The sequence below is a fragment of the Zea mays genome, chromosome 9, assembly GCF_902167145.1.
Source record: "Zea mays cultivar B73 chromosome 9, Zm-B73-REFERENCE-NAM-5.0, whole genome shotgun sequence".
Classification (NCBI taxonomy): domain Eukaryota; kingdom Viridiplantae; phylum Streptophyta; class Magnoliopsida; order Poales; family Poaceae; genus Zea; species Zea mays.
In genome coordinates this window covers 152,055,297-152,077,901 of record NC_050104.1, presented here as the reverse complement: position 1 = coordinate 152,077,901, position 22,605 = coordinate 152,055,297, and the positions used below count along the sequence as shown (strand labels likewise).

Sequence of the window (22,605 nt, the reverse complement as noted above, 5' to 3'; positions counted from 1 at the left end):
AATTCAAGTCAGCATCCCGACCCTCGAGATCGCGCTCTAAGGTCGACGAGGCACGGGATGACCTCAACCCAGCATCAGGCACGGCAGTGCAAGTCTCTGTGGCATCATCATCCACTGGCTCTGATAACAAGTCCTCTGGGACCATATCCTCAAGAGTTTGATCAAAGTTGGCCAGGGACAGTTCTTGCAGACCAATGAGGGCAGACAAAGCAGGAGAAGGAACTCCACTACTTCCACTGCTGGCGATGAACTGTCGACTGTTTTTTCGAGTTAAAGGAGCTTCATTTTCTTCCTCCTCATCTTCCACAGTGACAACACAAGTAGCACCCCCATTGGGATCAGTAGCAGTTTGGGTACACCCATTGGGGTCGGCGTCAGTAAGTCCAGTCGCAGGCACTCTTTCAGTAGCAGGAAATGAGGTACCAGCGTCCTCATCAAAACTGGATACCCGTCGGAGGCGTCTTCTTTTCTTCTTTTGCTCATCAGCAGAAGGCTCAGGCTGATTGGTTCGGCTAGGACGCCTCGGGCGAGTACTGACAGGTCTCGGGACATCCAAAGTTGTATCAACCTCTGGGAGGGGCACCACTGCCAACGTACCAACAGGAACAGCGTCGGATGAATCCTCAGCTAACAGATCAAGCATGTCACTTATGTCCGCATCACTAGGGTTCAGGGGCACTTCAAAATAAACCTGCCGTTCATCATCAGGAATCTCCCCAAGCGAAGCAACCAAAGTACTGACTTCTTCAGCAGAGGGTCGCACTCTAAGGCCCAAATTGCCATCAGTCACAGGTGGATTTGACACAAAAAGGGTGAAGGCTTTGGGAGGAGGCAGGTTCCAGGCTGAGTATGCCACTGGAGCACCAACATTTGACACCTTACCCCTGAGGATCATTTCAAGTCGGCTTACCAAGTCTACAGAAGGAATTCTCCTATTGGTAACCCGAGTTGAGTCGGCCAGCCCCCGATACAGATATGCTGGATAGGCCCTATCTTTCAGTGGCTGAATGTTCTTGAAAACAAAGTCAGCGACCACAGCTTCAGCAGTTAGACCTCTCTCTTTCAGCAGTCCTACTTCAGTTAGCAACACGCCTGCCTCAGCCACTTCCTGATCTGTGGGAGACTCGGTCCAGCTCGGAGTACGAACGTCTGGCTGTCTTCCCGACCGGGAGGGGAGAGAATTTCCATAATTATCAACTATGAACCACTCTAGACGCCATCCCTTAATACTGTCCTTGAGGGGAATCTCAAGATACTCGGTTTTCCGCCCGCGGTGCATCTCCAAACTGGCACCTCCGACCAACTGATGCTGTCCCCCGGCCATCCCAGGGCGACAATGATACAAATACTTCCATAAGCCAAAATGCGGCAGCACGCCAAGAAAGGCTTCGCATAAGTGGACGAAAATGGAGATTTGCAGAATGGAATTAGGGTTCAAATGGGTCAAGTTAATGTGGTAGAAATCAAGGAGGCCGCGGAAAAAGGGAGAGATGGGAAGGCCGAGGCCGCGGAGAAGAAAAGGAGCGTAGACTACAGACTCGTGGGTATCCTCTGTTGGGACAGTAGTCCCGCGGCAAATCCGCCAAGAACAGAGTTCCCGCGGAGGAAGAACCCCGATGGATACAAGGTGGAGAAGTTCAGCTTCGGAAATAATGGACATATGGTTACCTGCGAAAGGCAACTGGCTGTTGGGGTCGATTGGAGGGATCACCGCAGCAGACCAGCTCGCAGTTTTCCTCTTGGGCGCCATCTCGATTTTCACCAGCGAACAGAGTAGGAGGCGAATGGCAGAGAGGATTTAGAGGCGGGAATGCAAGAACTAGGGCACGAAAAGCAAAGGCGGCTAAAAGCGCAGCTCTTATGGGATATTCTCGAGCCAGATACCGTTTCAAAAAGTGCCCAGTCATCACCCGGCGGTTATTTCCAAAACCCCAGCGTGCCACGTGGTCATCCGGCAGTTATCTCCAGAACACCGATGCGCCACCTCATCACTCGGCCATCATCCTCAAAGTGGCTCGGGCAGCCTGCTATCACTCAGCGTTGCCTCTAAAACGCTGTTTTCATGTTCAGTTGCTCGGCATTACTTCTAAAATGCCGACGTCGACCTCCAATCACTCAGCGTTGCCTCTAAAACGCTCTTTTCACGTTCAGTTGCTCGGCATTACTTCTAAAATGCCGACGTCGACCTCCAATCACTCGGCGTTGCCTCTAAAACGCTGTTTTCATGATTCAGTCGCTCGACATTACTTCTAAAATGCCGACGTCAACCTCCAGTCACTCGGCGTTACCTCTAAAACGTTGATATCATATTCAATCACTCGGCGTTACCTCTAAAATGTTGATATTACATTCAATCACTCGGCGTTGCCTCTAAAACGCTGATACAGTGTTCAGTTACTCGGTGTTGCCTCTAAAACGCTGATCTTGTGTTCGATCGCTCGGCATTACCACTGAAATGTCGACGTCGACCTTCAACCACTCGGCGTTACCTCTAAAATGTTGATCTCGTGTTCGATTGCTCTGTATTACTTCTAAAATGCTGACGTCAACCTTCAATCGCTCGGCGTTGCTTCTAAAACGCCGATACCGACTATAAGATTACTCGGCAGCTACTTCTGGAAGCGTCAGTGTGATGCGCAAGTTATTCATCTACTGTCTCAAAAGAATCAATTCTATAATCAAGGAAGGCGAGTCATCGAGAAGGAGCCAACGTCATTTTTTCATTAAGGGAAGACAATAAGCTTACAAACCAACTCTTTGCGAGTTGATGCTTCCCTACTATTACTACATTACATTACTACTACTACTATACTACACTATACTACTCTACATTACTACTACTACTACTATACTACACTATACTACTCTACATTACTACTACATTATTCTAACTACACTATACTAATATCTAAAGACCAGTGGCGTTTAGCCACTGGCCTTGCTGCTGCTGCCACCGCCGCCGCCCCTGGTGCTGCCCTTGCTGCTGCCGCCTCTGGTGCTGCCCGTGCTGCTGCCGCCTCTGGTGCCGCCCTTGCTCCCGTCGCTGCCGCCGCTGCCCCCGCCGCTGCCGCTGCCGTCACCGTCGCCGTCGCCACCGTCGTCGTCGTCGTCGTCGTCGTCATCCTCGTCCTCGCCGCCGTCCGAGTCCTCCTCATCCGAGCCCTCGAGCCCGGAGCGCTCGACGGCCCGGATGTACGTCCAGACTTCCGCGGCAATCCCCTGGGAGTCGTCTGAATCATCAGACGATGCCGGGGGAGAGACGGGAGTCGGAGACCCCTCGGACTCGGAGGAGAACTCTTCCTCCAAGTATTCCGAGTCGCCGAAATCCTCCGACGGAGGAGTCGGCTCACGCTTGCGTTTGTTACTCTTGCCCATGGCGGAAGCAGACAGAAGGGAAGAGAAGGATGCAGTAAAGAACAGCGAAGAGATGTGAAAAAACCAGAGGAGCGACGACGTTATTTATAGAAGGGAAAGGCAACCGCTCACCTCCAACCGTGGTCACTGAACAGTCGCAAAGCATTAAGCACTTCCACCCGTCTGAAGACACGTCAGAAGGCTGACGCCGTTTCATGCAACACTACACCCATTGGGACTCCAGTCAACAGCGCAAAGGATATGATTACACTCGCCGTCTCATCATATTACTACTCAGAAGCAGCCGGCTAAAACACTCAGCGTACCAAGCCGTCCCTTGCCCACACCCATTGGGGGGGACGCCCAGGAATTATCAGTATATTTTTCAAAATGGTCACATCCGTGCAGGGCACGCAGTGAATACCTCAAGACAAAAATGAGATATCAGTAAGGATCAGAGGAAAGCCAAATATAGCCAGCAAAGTACAAGATATGGCCGACAGAAGCGACGTGAAGACTAGACAGAGAACGTCCATCAAACGTCCAATCAGTCGCAGAAGCAAATAAATTGCACTACCTAGCAAGATATGGATGGATTGCAAACTCGGCTGCTAAAGACAAAATATATGCTGACCTCTGCAGCAAAATATTGATGACATAATGCTGACCTCCAAAGCATAATGCAAATAGCTTCATGCCAATTTTTACAAACGAAAGGAAGACCTTCGAATGGATTATCCTTAAAAAATCCATTTGAAGGTCGGGGGCTACACCCATTGGGTGCATCTCCGGTGCACCCCATGGATTATCATTCCAAGCCGAGATAGTGCCGACTTCTAAGGCGAGGGACAAGATTAAAAGACCAACCCTCAACCAAGATGCAGGAGCACAAATGGAGATAATTTCCGGGAAAGACCTTCGAGTAGATTGTTTTCTAAAATCTACTCAAAGGTCGGGGGCTACACCCATTGGGTGCACCTTCGGTGCACCCAATGAAGTTCAAAATCCTACAAGTTGAAATGCCGACCTCTAAGGCGCAAACATGAAACCAAGCCTTGGTCAAATGAGTGACCGGAGCAAGAGAAGACAGCAGGAAGACGTTCTTCTTCAAAACACTTGCAAGTTGGACCTGGGATCTTTGGGCTGATTACTTCTAAATTAACCCAAAGATCGGGGGCTTGTGGGGGATAGATATCCCCCGGGTCCACTAAAGGAGTAAAAGACCTCACGAAAGGCCCAAAGGCCCAATAAATCATGAGGTCATTCCTTCGTGGGCCTGGGGAGAAACAACCAACAAAGCAGAGAAGACGTAAGACCGGATTGGTGCAAACCCGGACGGCCCACAACGTCGAACGAGTAAATCGCAACAGAGACCCGACTCTCCCGCGCTGGAGCCCCCATGCAACGGAGCCATGCGAGGATAAGTCGGCGAGGGTTACGTAGGGATAAACTCAAGAGGTTCACTACCTTTTAGCTACTCGTTGTTACCATATCTACGTGTACTGCCCCACGGTCGAGTATATAAGGCCTAGGGGGCACCCCTTCAGAACGATCGACCCTATCTTACTTAGCCACCCACCTCAACTCTCTGTGTCTTCAACCCAGAGAGCCCTCTTGTAACCACGTACACATATTCACCAGGACGTAGGGTGTTACGCATCTCTAAGCGGCCCGAACCTGTAAATCTTGTCCACTGTCCCTCGTGTGATCGGCACGAACCATTTTGCTACAGTCGTTGACACCGTCCTACTCCTAAAAACACCTTGAGGGGCAACCCCGGGTGTGCGGTCGGACCCAAAACACCGACAGCGATGGTGATCTTTTTGTGTGCCAAATTTATGTCGATGACATAATATTTGGTTCTACTAACCAAAAGTCTTGTGAAGAGTTTAGCAGGGTGATGACGCAGAAATTCGAGATGTCGATGATGGGCGAGTTGAACTACTTCCTTGGGTTCCAAGTGAAGCAACTCAAGGATGGCACCTTCATCTCTCAAACGAAGTACATGCAAGACTTACTAAAGCGGTTTGGGATGAAGGACGCAAAGCCCGCAAAGACTCCGATGGGGACCGACGGACACACCGACCTCAACAAAGGAGGTAAGTCTGTTGATCAAAAAGCATACCGGTCCATGATAGGTTCTTTGCTTTATTTATGTGCTAGTAGACCGGATATTATGCTTAGCGTATGTATGTGTGCTAGATTTCAATCCGATCCTAAGGAGTGTCACTTAGTGGCTGTGAAGCGGATTCTTAAATATTTAGTCGCTACGCCTTACTTTGGGATCTGGTATCCAAAGGGGTCTAACTTTGACTTGATTGGGTACTCAGATTCCGACTATGCTGGATGTAAGGTCGATAGGAAGAGTACATCGGGGACGTGCCAATTCTTAGGAAGGTCCCTGGTGTCATGGAACTCTAAGAAACAAACTTCCATTGCCCTATCCACCGCTGAGGCCGAGTATGTTGCCGCAGGACAGTGTTGCGCGCAACTACTTTGGATGAGGCAAAACCTCAGGGACTTTGGCTACAATCTGAGCAAAGTCCCACTCCTATGTGATAATGAGAGTGCTATCCGCATGGCGGAAAATCCTGTTGAGCACAGCCGCACAAAGCACATAGACATCCGGCATCACTTTTTGAGAGACCACCAGCAAAAGGGAGATATCGAAGTGTTTCATGTTAGCACCGAGAACCAGCTAGCCGATATCTTTACCAAGCCTCTAGATGAGAAGACCTTTTGCAGGTTGCGTAGTGAGCTAAATGTCTTAGATTCGCGGAACTGGGATTGATTTATAGCATACACGTGTTTATGCCTTTGATCATGTTCCTTATGCATTTTGTTGCTTAGTTATGGTGCTCAAGTTGTACAAACACTCCCTGGACCTCACAAGTCCGTTGCAAAGTGATGCACATTTTTAGGGGGAGCTGCGTTACAACTTGACCCTTTGAGACTAACCATGTGCTTGAGTTTGCTTATTTTAGTCTCAAAGGAGGTTTGAAAGGGAAAAGGTGGGCTTGGACCATGAAAGACTTCCACTGCACTCCGATGAGAGGGTAACTAATTCCAAGTTCATCTCATGTACTCTTATTGCCTTTGTATTCTTATTGAAGATTTTGGTGAGGCAATGGGGTTCTAGGGCCAAGATTGATCCCGTTTTGGTGCTTGATGTCAAAGGGGGAGAAAATAAAGGCCACAACAATAGATGGATCAGCTACCACTTGAGAGATTTTGAAAATAGTAGATTAGAGCTCTTGTGGGGAGAAGTGTTGATTATGGGAAAAAGGGAAGTTTTTGGAATCCTTGATCAAATTTCTTTGGAAAACCTCTCTTTATGTCTTTACAAGTGGTTTTGACTTAGAGATAGGAATTTGAGTTTGATTTGCAAAAACAAACCAAGTGGTGGCATAGAGTGATCCATATATGTCAAATTTGAATCAAAATAATTTGAGTTCTTATTTGAAGTGATTTTGTACTTGTTCTACTTGCTTTACGGTGTGTTGGCATAAATCACCAAAAAGGGGGAGATTGAAAGGGAAATGTGCCCTTGGGCCATTTCTAAGTATTTTGGTGGTTTAGTGTCCAACACAAGTGCCTAAGTGTAAAATGGTGGACAAAGTACAAATCAAGGATAAAGGTATGTTTCTCAGACTTAGTACATTGTTTTAGAGACTAATGTATTGTGTCTAAGTGCTGGAAACAGGAAAAGACCAATTGGAAAAGCCTTGGCTCGAGCAGCCAAGACTTTGCTCAGTCTGGAGCACCGGACTGTCCGGTGCGCCAGGCTGGCTCGAGGGAAAAGGCTGTTCTCGGGACTTCGACGGCGGTGTACGACTATAATTCACCGGACTGTCCGGTGGTGCACCGGACTGTCCGGTGGGCCGTTCACAGGTGAACTCGTCGCTCTCGGGAATTCATCGGCGACGTACGGCTATAATTCACCGGACTGTCCGGTGTGCACCGGACTGTCCGGTGAGCCAATGGTCGGCCGGGCCAACGGTCGACCGCGCAATCTGCGCGGGACACGTGGCCAAGCCAACGGCTAGAAGGGGGCACCGGACTGTTCGGTGTGCACCGGACATGTCCGGTGCGCCAACGGCTCCCAAATCTGCAACGGTCGGCTTCGCTGTTTAAGGAAGGAAATCGGGCACCGGACAGTGTCCGGTGTGCACCGGACTGTCCGGTGCGCCAATCGACAGAAGGCAAGATCAGCCTTCCTAGATTGCTCTCAACGGCTCCTAGCTGCCTTGGGGCTATAAAAGGGACCCCTAGGCGCATGGAGGATAATACCAAGCATTCTTTGAGCACATTTGATCACTCACACATCATTCTTGCGCACTTGTTCGACATTCTAGTGATTTGAGCTCCGTTCTAGTGTGCTAGTCTTTTTGAGCTCACGTCTGGGTCTTATGTGTGCGTATTTGCTGTGATCTTTGTGTCTTGTGTGAGTTGCTCATCCCTTCCTTACTCCGTGATTCTTTGTGAACATCAAAAGTGTAAGGGCGAGAGGCTCCAAGTTGTGGAGATTCCTCGCGAACGGGATAAGAAAAGAAAAGCAAAACACCGTGGTATTCAAGTTGATCATTGGATCACTTGAGAGGAGTTGAGTGCAACTCTCGTCCGTTGGGACGCCACAACGTGGAGTAGGCAAGTTTTGTACTTGGCCGAACCACGGGATAAACCACTGCGTCATCTCTGTGTTGAACTCTTTGTGGTTATCGTATTGTGCAAGATCTTCTCTCTAGCCACTTGGTGGTTATTGTGCTAACACTTAACCAAGTTTTGTGGCTTAAGTTTTCAAGTTTTACAGGATCACCTATTCACCCCCCCTCTAGGTGCTCTCACAGTGTCGTCGCGACCTCGCTCAATCACACCACCAATGCAGGGCAGGTAGCCAAGAGCCCCTAGGCGGAGCCGCCGCCGAGACCCACAATCCCCGAAATTCGCCGCCACGCGCAGCAATTGGAGGTCAAGTAAAGGAAAACCAGGAACGGGGAGTGCACGATGCTTGGTTTATAGCCCTCAACTAGCTGCAGTCGGATCCCAACGGCATCCGATTCCTATGGGGTCATGGCGCCATGCGCGGACCTGAGGAAGGAGGGCACTGGCACGCTAGCGATTGGGCCCTACTCGCTAGAGAAACGCGGCGCGTGTGGCGTAGAAGTCGCTTTCGGTTGAGAGAGGAGACCGAGCTCCACGCGGCAACCATAGAGATAGCCCGCATCGGCCGGGGCTGCGGAGTTAGTTGCAAGGTAGCCGGATGCGAACGATTAGGGGAAGAAGAAACACAGGGCGCGTAGAGGCTGACACATGGGACCCGCGGGCAGAAGCAGCGGCACACTCGCGCGCGAGAGCACGCAAGCACCGATTGACGCGCGGGCCCCTTTTGTCGGAGAACGCAGGCGCGCGATCTTCTGTCCACGGCTGAGACGGCCAGGCGGGGCCCACCCGTCAGCGCCCTGCCGCGCGAGCAGCAGCCGGGGTACACAGGTGCAAAGGCGCGGGGATAAGGCTTAGATGGGCCGGAAAGGAGAAACGCGGCCCAGCTAGGGTTTTCTTTTCTTTACATTTTCTTTTATTCTCTCTTCCCTTTCAATTTAAAATCTCAAATTTGAATTCCACTCAATTTGTGAATTTAAACTCATCTTTAACAGTACAATGTGAACTTACTATTATGGCAGAATTTTATTTATTTATTTATTTTATTTAGTATTTTCTTCTCTAAAATAATTCTTGGTTTTCAAAATGCAGTCCTCAATTTGTAATACTCAGGTATAATTTGAGATATCTGAATTTACTATTTCTTTTCTTCATATATTTATTTTATTAATAATAATTTTTTTTCTTATACAGATTTTGGGCCTTACAATGTCTCAGTTATTCAGCTACTCCTGTTTGAAGTTTTCTTTTCCCCTTTTGCAGTGCACTCCTGTTTTAAGGTTGAACAGATAGACACCGATCGCATTACGATGAAACATTAGCCGTAACTGAAATACCAAATTCTAGATGTACTAGGTCAGTACCCGTGCATTGCAACGGGAACATATAATACCATGATAACTTATATACAAAATGTGTCTTATATTGTTATAAGAAAATATTTCATAATCCATTTGTGATCCTAGCCATACATAAATTTTGTTATTTTAATTTAGTTGTTTCACTACTACATTGCAACCATCAGTATCATGCAGACTTCGATATATGTCATGATTTGCATGGTCTCATTATTGGAGAGCACGTGCCACACCTGCCGGTAGAAGTTCCGTCGTACATCGTTAGTCATCAGGCACACACCACCATACACACTTGCTTAAACAAAAAATGCAAGTGTGTGTTTGCGAAGAGAATTAAAGGCAGACCGACACAAAAGGTACCCCGACGATGGCGAGTGGTCATTGTTGTCGGTCCACCTCTGCTCACCTCCGGTGTCGAGATGACGCCACAATCCTTGATATAATAGTCGTCGAACGCACGCGATATGGTGAGTACCGATCACTCTTGGCTGGGCTGCCAAATGAAGTGCACCCCGGGCTCATCAGCGAGGTAGTACACCTGGTCGTTGCACCACCGGATGTGCTACTCCTCTACATACATCTTGTTCGAGGACACTCACATAACAACAACAATGGTCGTCATTCCAGCGCACAAGAATTCATGGTCGGTCAGTAGCGACTTACGTGGCAGGTTAGGCTTCAGGTGGATGATAAGCTAGACAGCGTGATGGCGTCGTCGTAGGTTGTGATGCCCAGAACAACCCGAGAGTCGTCGACATTGGCGACGACCATGAGGTCCCCATGTTTGACGATGGATAGCGCGGTGCAGCCGCTCTGGACCACGTCCAAGCGGCGGCTGCGCCGGAGCTTGCCTACACAGCGGCGCATGGGCCATGTAGGACTGCTTCTAGAGGTCGAACTGGCAGTCGCCAAGTTTCTTCTCGTCGTCGGTGAGCGACGCCAACGCGAGCGCCTCGTGCTAGTGGTGTTTGTTCGGGGTTTCCAAGTAAGAAACATGGATTCATCTTTGGCATTGGTTTATGAAAATGATTTATAAGTTAGATCCATGGAAAATATTACGGAGAATAAATGTTACACATGCAAAAAAAAGTATTTAAGTTGAAAACATTATTCAAACAAAAGAAATTGCATGCAAGACTCTTCTTTAAATACTACTCCCTCAATCCAAAAATATAATTTAATAATCTCAGTGATACTTATCTACTACTACACATTGTGCAAGGGTAGCAGGTGGACTTCGGGAGAGATGTATTATATATTTTTACTATAATAGATGTAGACATAAACACACATGTGGTTAGTGGTAGCTACAAACACATTTATTTGAGAGGTCGCGGGTTTGAATCCCCTTGGAGCCTGTTTTTTTAATTTAATTTTAGCTAGGCGTGGGATGCACGTGGGAATGAGAATAGGCTTTGTGGGAGGGGGAATGAGAAAGACACGTGATAGCCGGGAATGGAAATGTGAATGGGCTTTGCAGGGAGGGGGAATGAGAAAGACAGGCAACTGGGAATGGGAATGAGCTTTGCAATGAGGACGGAATGGGAATGACAGAACACGGAATGGGCAGCCTACCCCTTACCGTCTTAATAGGCAGTAGAGATATACGTGTATGATATTATTTGAACTAAAATAATTCAACAGCATGTTTTTACAGTACAATAAATCTTTAGGTGAAACACCAGCCGTAACTGAAATACCAAATTATAGAATTATGTACATGTATGATTTTATTTGCATTGAAACAGTTCGACAGCACGTTTTTACAGAACAGTAAGGGAGCGTATCATGTGCTCATGGAGCTCTTGTGCTCATATAGGCACTTTAAATATGGTGCCTTCATTTCTCATCGAGGGGGTGAGGACAGCAGTGGCACACAGAAGAGACAGGCGGCGCGGCGTAACAAGGGTGACAGACTAGGGATGGCAACGGGGAATTCCCCGTCGGGTTTTAGCTCCCCAAACCCGTCCCCGCGACAAAAAAATTTCCCCGCGGGGATCCCCACGAATGCTTGCGGGGGACATTTCTTCCCCATCCCCGTTCCCCGCGGGGATAAATCCCTGTCGGGGATCCCCATCCCCGCTTAAATTATAATTAAATTGTACTTCATTTGTTATTAATGTAAAATATTGTCACTTATACACATTGTTAAATGTAAAATTCATTATGTGCACATTAAAATCAATGTATTTGTACAACGGGTGATCTCTTGACAAGGTAATTCTTTACTTTTATCATTAACTATTACATGAAAACATTGTCACATGTAAGTTTAACGGGTCCCCGCGGGGAACGGGGATGGGGAATGCTTCCCCATCTCCGTCCCCGTTTACCCGTCGGGGGAGAACTTTTCCCCATTTACATCCCCGTGGGGGAAGAAACTTCCCCATCCCCATCCCCTAATAGAGGAATTCCCCGCGGGGAATCGGGGATCGGGTCCCCATTGCCATCTCTAGGTGACACACAGAAGAAACTAGAAAATATCTATCCACACTTGGATAAGAAATGAAGGCACCAGATTTAAAGTGCTCATATGAGCATAAAAGCTCCATGAGCACAGGATACGTTCCCGAACAGTACATCTTTGGTATTTGAAATGCTTGTAAATCGATTCTGTCCATTGGTTAGCCAGGCAAGTATGTATTTTTGAGAATTTGTTACTCCGTTCTTGTCCCGGCAAGTAGTGTCTGGTTCATGCCCTCGACTCCTGCAGCATGGGCAACTAAAGTTGCTTCGCAATCGCAGTCGTGATCCCCCGCAGCCGCCTGCAGAGAGGCCATCTGCGCGCGCTGTCTGTCCGCGGGGTAAGTCCAGTACAACGCGGTGTAGGTGAGGCAACAGACGGCAATCGGCACGGCGATTTCTGCGAAGACCGCCTTGCCGAGAGCGGCGGCGTTCTCCCTGTCAGCCTCCACGCTCGTGCCGGCCGCGGCCGGTTGGTACCCGAAGACGTGCTCGGCCAGGATGCCCACGAGGGGCGGCGCGAACGAGGCGAACACCGACTCGAAGCACCTGTCCAGTGCGTACACTGTCGTCCTCGCCTTCTCCGGCACGATCTCTGCAAAAATTGGGCTGCAAAAAGACTGCGAGGTGAGCGAGTTGCCAGATGTAGCAAAGCCCTTCTACCCCCTGGCAGGGCCAGGGCTGCCGGTGGTGACACTTGTTAGAATCTATACTGTGTAGGATCGATTCCTAAGTCCTTAGAAAACCAATCCGTAACTGGAAGTGAAATCTTTATGACGAGTACATCTGTTCTACTAAGAGGAATAGGAAAACATACCTTATTGTTGGAGAGTTGTAGTTGCTGTCTTCATATTGTTGTCCTGCAGAGAAACAGCACGCATCGAATCCGAGCTGCCGTTGGTTGTAGCGTTTCCGGACACTCCGACACTTAGGCGATGGGGGCCTCTGGTAGCTAGGGTTTTGGGGCGAGGTACTAGCGTTAGTCTTTCCTGCGACCCCTTAGTCCTATATATATAGCGTCGTGTGTCTGGGGGCTCCAACCGAGGTTAGCGTGGGCCCTCCCAATCAAGGGCCCATTTAAAGAGATAGATAGTTGGGTTAAGCCCAATCCGGTCACTGATGATCAGCTGTAGAGGACACACCCAACAACACTTTCTCACTTGTTTGTGGAGACGGGGCACCAGGGCGCGACGAAGCCGAAGATGAAGAATGTGGCGGCGTACGCGGCCCCCGCAGAGGGGTTGACGGGGAGCGCGAGCAGCAGGACGGCGGCGAGCGGGATGGTCGACGCGGTGCACACCTGCGCAAGAGCGATCCTGGCCGTGTTGGGGAACCGCAGCGCCAGTGGGTCCCCGACGAACCCCGCGAACAGCGCGCCGAGCGCGTTGGCGAGGCTGTTCAGGTTGGTGATCACGGTGGTCTGCCAGTGCGTGAACCCGACGAGTTCTAGCCACATGGCGGCGAAGCTGAGCGCCGACGACGGCACCGTCCCAGCCACGCCCTGCGCCACGATGATCTGGAACGTCGGCACCTTCACCACGTCCTTGGCTTCTCCGGCGAGTTGGGCCAGCGTGGCCGCAACCGTGGACTTCACGCAGACAGGGCGGGGGTCGGCGCCGAGGACCCACGTTAGGGCGGCGATCGATGCGCTGACGAGCGCGAGGGCGTAGAACGCCAGCCGCCAGCCTGGGACGCCGAGGAAGCTCGTAGCCGCTAGCAGCACGCCGAGGGAGTTCCCCGCGACTTGGCCCATGCATTGCGCCATCAACACCCACGCGAACGCTGAGCCACGCGTGCCGTCGTCGCTGTAGTCGGCCACCAGGGAGTAGATCGCCGGCACAACGAGCGCCAGACCGACGCCGTTGAAGCCCCTGGCCAACGCCATCTGCAAGAGAGCTCTTCAACATAGCTAGCGTTCAGGTAGCGCGCGCGCACGTGTAGGAATCGCTAAAAGCCAAAGGGGGAAAACAGTTTGGAATGTCTCCTTTGTCAGTGTCCGGTGTGGGTGGCGTAACGACGCAAAACAACACCTGGCACGGCAGTCACTGACCTGGAGAAATGTGCCCGAGGCGCCGACGAGCAGTGTGGCCACGGCCCAGAGGAATGCCCCTGCGGCGACGACGCGCGCTCGGTCGTAGCGCGCCGCGGCGCACGTCGCGAGCGGGTAGCACACGGCCTGCACGAGCGCGCGGCACAGCGTGAGGGAGCCCAGCGCTGTGGGCGACGCGGCCAGCGCCTCGCCTACCTCCCTGTACACCGCGGGGAGCAGCGCCTCGTCCGCGAGCTCCAGCAGCGCCGCCGCGGTCACCAGTGCTAACGTCCATTGCCGCCTACGCCGCTGCGCCGCGCTGCTCGTGCTCCCCATTTCCTCCACAGACACTCGCGTGCAAGCGTAGGCAAGGGTCTGTTTACATATAGCTGAGGGCTGGAAAAGACTCAGCTCGACGTTTAGAATGATCCTAAGTCGAGCATGTTTTTTTTTTTGGTTCAAGAAGAAAAACGAACAAGCTTTGGGTTGTTCACTTTAGATTAAAGTCAGTTGTTTAATTGATGCAACTACAATTTATAAAGATAAAAATATTGTAGAAGTAGTAGAAGCCGATACAAATTAAAACCAAATAAACAAGTTATAGCTTGACTTATGCGGCTCGCGAGCTGACTCAATGTTCGACCTAACAATAATTTGTTATATAAAATCTTATAGGTTAGTTCCAAATAGACGATTAAATTATGTTATTTGAGATTACTATGCAAAACTAATCTATTTTCCATATTATATTAGTACTATATTTATTTTACTAATTTAAAATATGTTCATTAAATTATTTTTAAATATTTTATATTTTAGTTTGGATGACAAGTTTACATTTATAGCTAGGCTTGTTGGGTCGATGAGCCAACTTGTGAGCCAGTAGCGAGCCGAGCTAACTCTTTGCGTATTTGACCACGCCACAGCCGAGCCAACTGGGCTCGTTTCACCCATAGCTCCAATATGGCGCCATTTTTATTCTTTGCTCGTACGTGCAATTCAAGCACATTTTTTTTAGGAAAGTACTTGGAAGCATTGACCTAACATTTCTTATACGATTAACGATGCTTGCAAGAAAGTGAATGGTTTATGTATTTGCGTGATAGCAATGCCGGCGAGACGCGAGTTTCACGAGCGGAAACTTGTATTTTTGAATGACACTACTGTAGAGGCTTTCACATAGCCTTGTAAAGTCTAGGAGAAATTTGCCCTGATGTCCAAGATTGAACTTCTCTGGTTGATAGTCAATTCCCGGTGCTGCAGATCGCAAAGGTAAAGCTCAGCTATCACTGTCTTTTAGAGCAACTCCAGTAGTTCTCTAAAAGACTTTCTAAATCAATAATTTAGGTAGTTAATATAAAAACTATTCTCTAACAGTTCTCTAAATGAACTTTCTAAATTTAATAACTTGTCATCTAACCTCATTTTCTCTCTACATTTGGCAACCATTTAACAACTCTCTAAACAAAAATATTGACTGCATTACGTAGTTTTTGTGACTTATTTTTTTATGTGGATAGATACAAAACAAAATTACAACCTATATTTAGAGAACTATTGAAGAACTCACATTTTTTACTTCAAAAACATTTAGCAACTTTTTAAATCTATGATTTAGAGAGCTAAAATTTACATAACTATTGGAGTTGCTCTTAGTCCTTTTGCGTTTTATTTGTTTTGCCTCAGAAGACAGGGATTGATTTGTTATTATTGCTACCCGTCCTAAAGAAGGGCTGGTAGTTCTTGTATTAGATAAAGACAGCGCGTGCAGGAGCAAGCAGTTCACGCGTTCAAAACTTTTTGTTTCAATGACTACAATCCTAGTTTGATTGTTTCGTGACAGAAGCAATTACCAGAGCGGCTGAGCATCATGCGAAGAAAACCGGCTTAGAATTTAGAAAGCCAGCTCATTCTTGATTCTTCGGAGAACAGAAAAAATATCGGTATCCCACTATAATTTTTTAAAACCATGGGCATCATCCAATGGAAGTCGTATGGGAATTTTGCTTTCGGAATTGGCACGATTTTCTCCCAAACACTGAGACTGTACCTGTCAATCGGTTAGGTAGGGACGCTGACTCACTGAATGCGTCTTTGTATAAGTTCCACACTGCTCAAAGGCTGCAGCTTACCGAGTTCCAAATTACTGAACATCACATAAAAATGAACTCCTTGAGGCCTGACAAACAAATCAGACAGATGATTCGTTCCAAACGGCTACGTGAAAAGTTAGGAATAATGATTTTCAGATGAATAAGGTTTCAGTTCTGCACAGTGCATAGCTCAACGGCTCATGCTCCTTTCCATTTCCACCGATCATGTAATTATCACCACAAACTAAACTGCTAGAGCATGATTAGTTACAAGCACTGTGATCACTGGATTCAAGGCAGCTGCTGAATAATACATTACCCTCGTTTACTCACACGGGAGCACCCCGTTGTGCAAGCAGACCTCATGTGCAAACCTGCAATCGAACCTTCTAAACACTTAGATCATAATTCAATTGTAGACGCAACTATAATTTGTTAAGTAATTTTTTGGTAAAGTTGTGTGAGCCAGTGGTGGAGGAGTTTAAGGGCATGTACAACTCTAGGATCTTAATCGATTTTCCAAGTTTGAAGACAACTAAGTAAGGGCACGTACAACAATATTTAATATGAAATCTCTTAAAAGGTATATAAAGAGTTAATTGAATAAAATATAAGAGACACGTTCTACGCGTCTCTACATAACTCTCCATACATATTGTCTCTTAATTGTATTTGTGATCCGAAAACTCAAAATTATATCATACAGTTTTTCAACTGTCTATTGTACTTAAAATACTATTCCAGGGCCTATAGATTGTAATGCCTTCTCTACAACTATTATGACCGAAATGTAGACTGCCCCCGCCATCCACTTCGCATGCCGAAAACCCCAACCGCCGCCCCACCGCCCCGAAGGCCGCGAACCCCGCGCGCGATTCACCGCGAACTCCGCCTGCACGCCCGCGTGCCGAAACCCCCAGCCGCCATCCCTCCGGCCGCGAACCCCGCGCGCGATTCGCCGCGATCCCCGCCTGCACGCCCGCGTGCCGAAAACCCCAGCCGCCATGCCTCCGGCCGCGAACGCCAGCGCGCCCCGACAGCCGCCATCCCCGGCGCGGACAAGCCCGTCGCGCCGCGCGCCGCCGCCGCCCGCACGCTCGGGATCAAGAAGGCGCTCGTCTTCTATGCCGGCAAGGCGCCGCGTGGGGTCAAGACGGACTGGATCATGCACGAGTACAGGCTCGCTGACGCCGGCCGCCGCGCCAAGAAGGGGTCGCTCAGGGTAAGTTTCTACACACACACACAAAAAAGAGAGGGCTGAACAAGGAATTTTTTTAGCTTATAATTCTATCTTGGATCGATCTGTGTGTGTGCAGTTGGATGACTGGGTGCTGTGCCGGCTGTACAACAAGAAGAACGAGTGGGAGAAGATGCGGCTGGGGAAGGGGGCAGTCGTCGGCGCAGCCAAAGAGGAGGAGGCCATGGACATGAGCACCTCCCACTCGCAGACCCACTCGTGGGTCGAGACGCGCACGCCGGAGTCGGAGATCGTGGACAACGACCCGCCGTTCCCTGATTCGCCGGCGCCGGCACCCGCGATGATGGTGCCCAAGAAGGAGCGGGTGGACGACGGCGGCAGCGCCAGGACCAGCGACCTGTTCGTGGATCTCAGCTACGACGACATCCAGGGCATGTACAGCGGCCTCGACATGCTGCCGCCGGCCGGCGAGGACTTGTACTCCTCGCTCTTCGCGTCGCCCAGGGTCAGGGGGAACCAGCCCACCGGAGCCACGGGGTTGGGCTTGGGCCCCTTCTGAGTGAGCTCAGGCCTCAGGCGAGGATGGAGGCATGGAGATGAGGAGAGAAGACGGACGGCGTTGCGAACTCTGTAAATACAGGCAGCATAGGAGGGGAGTCGAACCTGACTGAACCTGGTCGGGGTTACAAGTCGAGTGTGTCGGTGTTTCGTACATGGGAATGGGAGCCGGCCCGGTCTTGGCTTGGCGCTGGCTCATTCTTTAGTTTCACTTCCTGCGCAGACGGTAGATGTGTATGCGTAGCTGTTCACTATCACTTCCTCTTCAACAGAACCGATTCACTCCGAATGGAAAAGGTTGGTTCTGCCGCGTGCAACGTGGTGGTAGACTGGCAGTCTTTCTTTCAATGCAGCAGGCATAGAGACACGTGGTAACCGTGGATATTGGATAGAACTTCCTACGGAGAATGGAGTTCTGCATCAAACGGCAAAAGGAAAAAGATCTCGACCGATCTTCATTTCCACCAAGCAGAAGCACACAAATATACAGAGTGCCATGCGACTATGCGAGCAGCGTGTCGTCCTAACTAACATACAATAGCGCAACCTGTGTACTAGAGAGCGAATTTTACATCTTCAAGCTAGCCATTGCGCCATTTATTTGCACATGGAGGGAAGAACACGGTCCATTTCTTATTGATGTCGTATAGTTGAGTTCAAATGAACAGAATCTCTCACGCTGATCAGACCTGTTGTCGGGGAAGCAAGAACATTGTTGATTCAACAATACAAACCATAAGAGCATATCATCAGATCTTGAAGGCAGCAAACAGATCTCCCTGGACGTAGTCGTTGTCGACGAGGCTGACCAGGTAGTAGCTCTTCTGAACCTGAAAGTAAGCGGACAAGAAATCGGTTTGGTAATACAGTTCTGAAAGATGAACAATATGTGTAGATTCTTTTTCACTGGCATATTTTGCGAACATTATACGGAATGAAATATTATGATCAGGGAACAGGCAAGCCCACCCCCGTGTCCAGATTTCAAACGCTTCGTCCTTCCAAACCATAAAACTTGCTGGATCAACAACGGTAGGCTGGCTAATCTCCTTGCCAGGCAAGCCCACCCCACGTGACAGCATTCACGGCGTTCGGTGCAATATTGGAGAACGATTCTCCATCCTTGTTCACCGCAATGAAAGTGAGAGAAGGGAATGCTTTGATCTTCTCAATTAGCTGGTCGTACAACTTCTCTTTTGCGCAGAAGAATTCAAGGTAGGCCTTCTGATAAACGTAGCCTCCTGGGCCACCCCAACCTGCAGAACAGGGCATAAATAAACAGGTCAGAAAGGCTCACATGATAGTTCGAGCAAGTATTTGACATGAACGGCCGAGACATTTCCAGATGATCTGGAAAGCCAAGAATTGCTATATGTAGCAGAGGAGTTTTTTTGGATCTCAGGTATCCCGATCTTGCGGCTTCGTAAACTTGGTATCCCGAAGATGGCAATTGGATTCCGGTTATTATAACAACCTATCCTTTGTAGTTTTGGTATTGTTCTTGGTTTGAGTAGGCATCAACCACTAACGACCTCAGTTCTGTCACTTGTGGACGGAGCTTGCCCTTCTCTCTCGTTGAAGATCTTCAGTCTCCGTTCTTCAAAATGCCAGAAGGTGCAGTGTTATGAGGAGGCCTTTTGGAATCAACCACACCCACCCACTAAATGGATCACACCATTTGAATCAAGTCGTATCAACTAATGTTGTTTTAGAGTTTAGTGTCTTTAATGGGAAGTGTATGAATTGTAGTGTAACACTAAACTGTCCTTTGTGACATGTGTTCTTCAGTTTAGTCTCTTGTTGTTTGTAATATGTGCTAAATAGCCTTTTATTTTATGAACTAGCCAATGGCCTTTGTGGTTCAATTATTTTATGCACTTTTTGGAGTAATATGTTCCACACCATTTAGTGGAATGATGGTCTGGACTGCAGTGCAGTTTCTTTGCCATTAAAACTGAGATCGTGTTCTTGCCATTCTCGCACCTCACCTCCGCCTCCAATCACGGCCGCCAGGAATGCGCAGAAAGCTGCCCGCCAAGCGCCCAACTCGCCTCCAATCACGGCCGCAAGCCATGCCCCGCCTCGATTCCTTACTCTCCAATCCTGCCCTCCAATCCCAGCCGCCATCAGCGCCCTCCGCCAACTCCTACCAAAATCGAGCCCTAGCCGTCATCAGCGCCCTAGCCGCTACATGCCATGCTCTGCTTCGCCGCCAGTGCTCCAAATCTCGGCCGCCATCAGCGCCTCCCCAATTGGAGGAGCTCAGCAGCGGGCACGACCCCACCGCCTGGCCCCCATCCACCCCGAATTGGCAATAACACGATCTCAGCAGTACGTATCTCCCCCACACCTCGCCCTCCATCCACATCCCCAAATGGCGTGCCTTCCTGGAATTATAAGTCCGAAGGGAGGCCACACACGAGACCACCAAGCGGACACGCGCGAGTACATCCGACGCCCACCATCAGCCAGGTGATGGTCGATTACGAGTTCATCCTGCACAATTCTTTCTCTGTATTCAGTATGTTGTTCTTTTTGCTATACATGTGACTTTCGAAAGTCCTTGCAGGAGCCTACTTCTCAGTCGACAACTGGGTCGTCCTGCACTCCCGGCGCTCCTTCGAGCCACCGCGGTATGTTCTATAAAATTTGTGTGCCGCCATGGTATGGGTTTTATACTTTTGTGGAACTAATTCTGCATGGGAAGGATTTGCTGCTCCGATTAACGCCTGAAACTGATAATAATTTCACACGCTAGAGAGAGCGGTGTTTAGAAATTCCATAGAACAATGCTGGTAAATTGTTGGAAGCAGCAGGAAGTAACGCTGGGAGTGGGCCTACTGCGCAATGTTGGGTGTTTAGTGTGTTTCTGCAATATTTTGTGTTCAGTCATACATTGGACAGTCACACATAGGTTACAGGTTTATTTCTGAAATAAATTTATTTCTGAGACAGATTACAGGTTTACCGATCCTCTCCATACAACTGGTCGGTTATGTTTCATTCAATTTTCAGTTAAGTCATAGTACTAAACTGTACAGGTCCTGTTGAATTTTCAGTTAAATCAACATGTTAATTTGGTACCATAATTTTAAAATATGTTCATCTTCTCTTGGTGCGTTAAAATATGTTAGTTTTGTACAATTCAAGTCTGTCAAACCAATTTTGCTAGACTATTTAGTAGTATGGATATCTTTATATAACGACTGCTCTTTGCTCATACTCCACCTAATTTCAGTGCCTGATTCTACTCATAGTACTAAACCACGCTGCTTGTTTCATATTGACGTTATAAACCTGTTGTAGAATTACGGTTAGAAACAATTTAGTGTTTGTGAGTGGTACAGGTCAAAATGCCTTTGATAACATACCATTTTGAAATACACGGGCATCCATGACAATAGGACAAAATAGCCCTGCACGGTATTTTGAATTTGCAGCTGTTAAAATTCATACTGTACACAATATGGTCAAATTGTCATTTTGCCCATAGACCCATCCTTACCCAGTTGTTGACCACATTGGCCAAAGTGACAGCCAAGAATTGAGTCTTTGAGAACAATTCCCTTACGGATGGGAATTTACTGCCTTGGACTTTAGATCCAATTCTCCCATCTAGAATTAATTGCAACTCAGACTTGCTTATAGTACGGCTGTCAATAGGATCACTTTCTACGTTCACCATCCATATAGAGAGCCACAAATAACCAAGTGACGCGAAGAAGGTGAATGTTCCCGAGGGGCCTATGTGTGACATGATGATCGGTGTTGCTAGGAAGCTTATGACATTTCCAAGATGGAATCCACCCATGGAAATGGCAACAACAGTGGCACGCTCATGTGTTGGGAACCACCTGTTTCATGTTCGATTTTAGATAAATCACGAAAACTGAAATCTTGTTCAATTACATTGGCATCAAATAGGGGGGGTGCAGTTATTTCATTTTATATACTTTGTAGCAACTAGAATTGACATCAGTATAGAAGAATGTATGCAGAGTCCAGAAAGTATGGTAAAGAGATGGTGAAGGCTTGTATGTGCACTTCAAAGAATGGGCCTAGAGCCCTAGACTTTTTTTTTCGAAAACGCGCAGGAGAGCTGCGCCCCTTTATATATTAAGAAGATAGGAAAAAGGTCTAAAATAGACCAAACAACAGCAGGCCTCCTCATGGGGGCCAGAAAATAGCATACAAAAAAGAACTCATCTAACAACACACCACTCAGGGAGCAGCTGCAGAAACAGCCAGAGAACATAGGGCCTTCGCCCCAGCTGCCTCCCAACGACTTCTCTCCTCGTCTGCCCAAGCAAGGATATAGGTGAGGCAAGGAGACAATCCATCAAAGACACATTTGTTTCGATGTTAATTTAGATTCCAACCAGCCATTCTCAAGTTCTTTTCTGCTTAGTCCATTCAAGCTTCAGAGGTTAATGTTTCTTAAGCAAGGCTGTCCAAAAACAACTCAATTATGAGTAGATTCAATGAGCGAAAATTGTTACTCACTTTGGTAGGAAAGTGCTCATTGTCGGAAACGCAACACCTTCTGCAAGGCCAAAGAGCAGTACAACAAGCAACATGAGGGTGGAGTGGGAGGCAGCCCAAGGAGTGAGAATTGTGGCCAAGGACCAGAGTGCAGCAGCACCTGCCATCACCTTCTTCCCGCCATATTTGTCTGCCAAAGCTCCTCCAACCATGGATGACAAAACATATCCCCATAAAAATGATGACTGCAGAAATTGGCGAGAATACTTAGCCTCTGTTGATCAGCTTAATAGCAAAATAGCTGTGCTTGTTCAGAACTATAGTCATGCATTGGGCATTTGGGCTTATTGATTTGAGTCTTCAGCAAATTTTAAAATATGTTCATCTTCTCTTGGTGCGTTTAAATATGTT

At 48.3% G+C, this 22,605-nt stretch overlaps 2 protein-coding genes across 2 annotated transcripts; one reads left to right on the top strand and one right to left on the bottom strand.

The window, feature by feature from the left end:
* Positions 1–11,845: 11,845 nt before the first annotated feature.
* On the bottom strand, positions 11,846–14,273 carry LOC103640402 (uncharacterized). Its single transcript, XM_020544412.1, has 3 exons — positions 13,885–14,273; positions 12,995–13,719; positions 11,846–12,443 (listed from the first exon to the last, which is right to left on the bottom strand). Exons 1-3 carry the CDS (start codon positions 14,197–14,199, stop codon positions 12,029–12,031), a joined length of 1,455 nt encoding a protein of 484 aa, XP_020400001.1. The 5' UTR covers positions 14,200–14,273; the 3' UTR covers positions 11,846–12,028.
* A 2,800-nt stretch (positions 14,274–17,073) lies between these two features.
* On the top strand, positions 17,074–17,713 carry LOC103639421 (NAC domain-containing protein 2). The gene is made up of 2 exons (XM_008662166.2): positions 17,074–17,178; positions 17,273–17,713. The coding sequence occupies exons 1-2, from the start codon at positions 17,122–17,124 to the stop codon at positions 17,711–17,713; spliced, it is 498 nt and encodes a 165-aa protein (XP_008660388.1). The 5' UTR covers positions 17,074–17,121.
* The last annotated feature ends 4,892 nt before the right edge of the window (positions 17,714–22,605 follow it).

Excerpts from the sequence above, each read along its gene's own strand:
- LOC103639421 (XM_008662166.2), top strand. The coding sequence starts at position 17,122 with ATGCACGAGTACAGGCTCGCTGACGCCGGCCGCCGCGCCAAGAAGGGG. Across the intron at positions 17,179-17,272 it reads CCAAGAAGGGGTCGCTCAGG|TTGGATGACTGGGTGCTGTG; the intron begins GTAAGTTTCTAC and ends GTGTGTGTGCAG.
- LOC103640402 (XM_020544412.1), bottom strand. The coding sequence starts at position 14,199 with ATGGGGAGCACGAGCAGCGCGGCGCAGCGGCGTAGGCGGCAATGGACG. Across the intron at positions 13,720-13,884 it reads CCTCGGGCACATTTCTCCAG|ATGGCGTTGGCCAGGGGCTT; the intron begins GTCAGTGACTGC and ends GCTCTCTTGCAG. Across the intron at positions 12,444-12,994 it reads TGCCCCGTCTCCACAAACAA|CCCAATTTTTGCAGAGATCG; the intron begins GTGAGAAAGTGT and ends GTCTTTTTGCAG.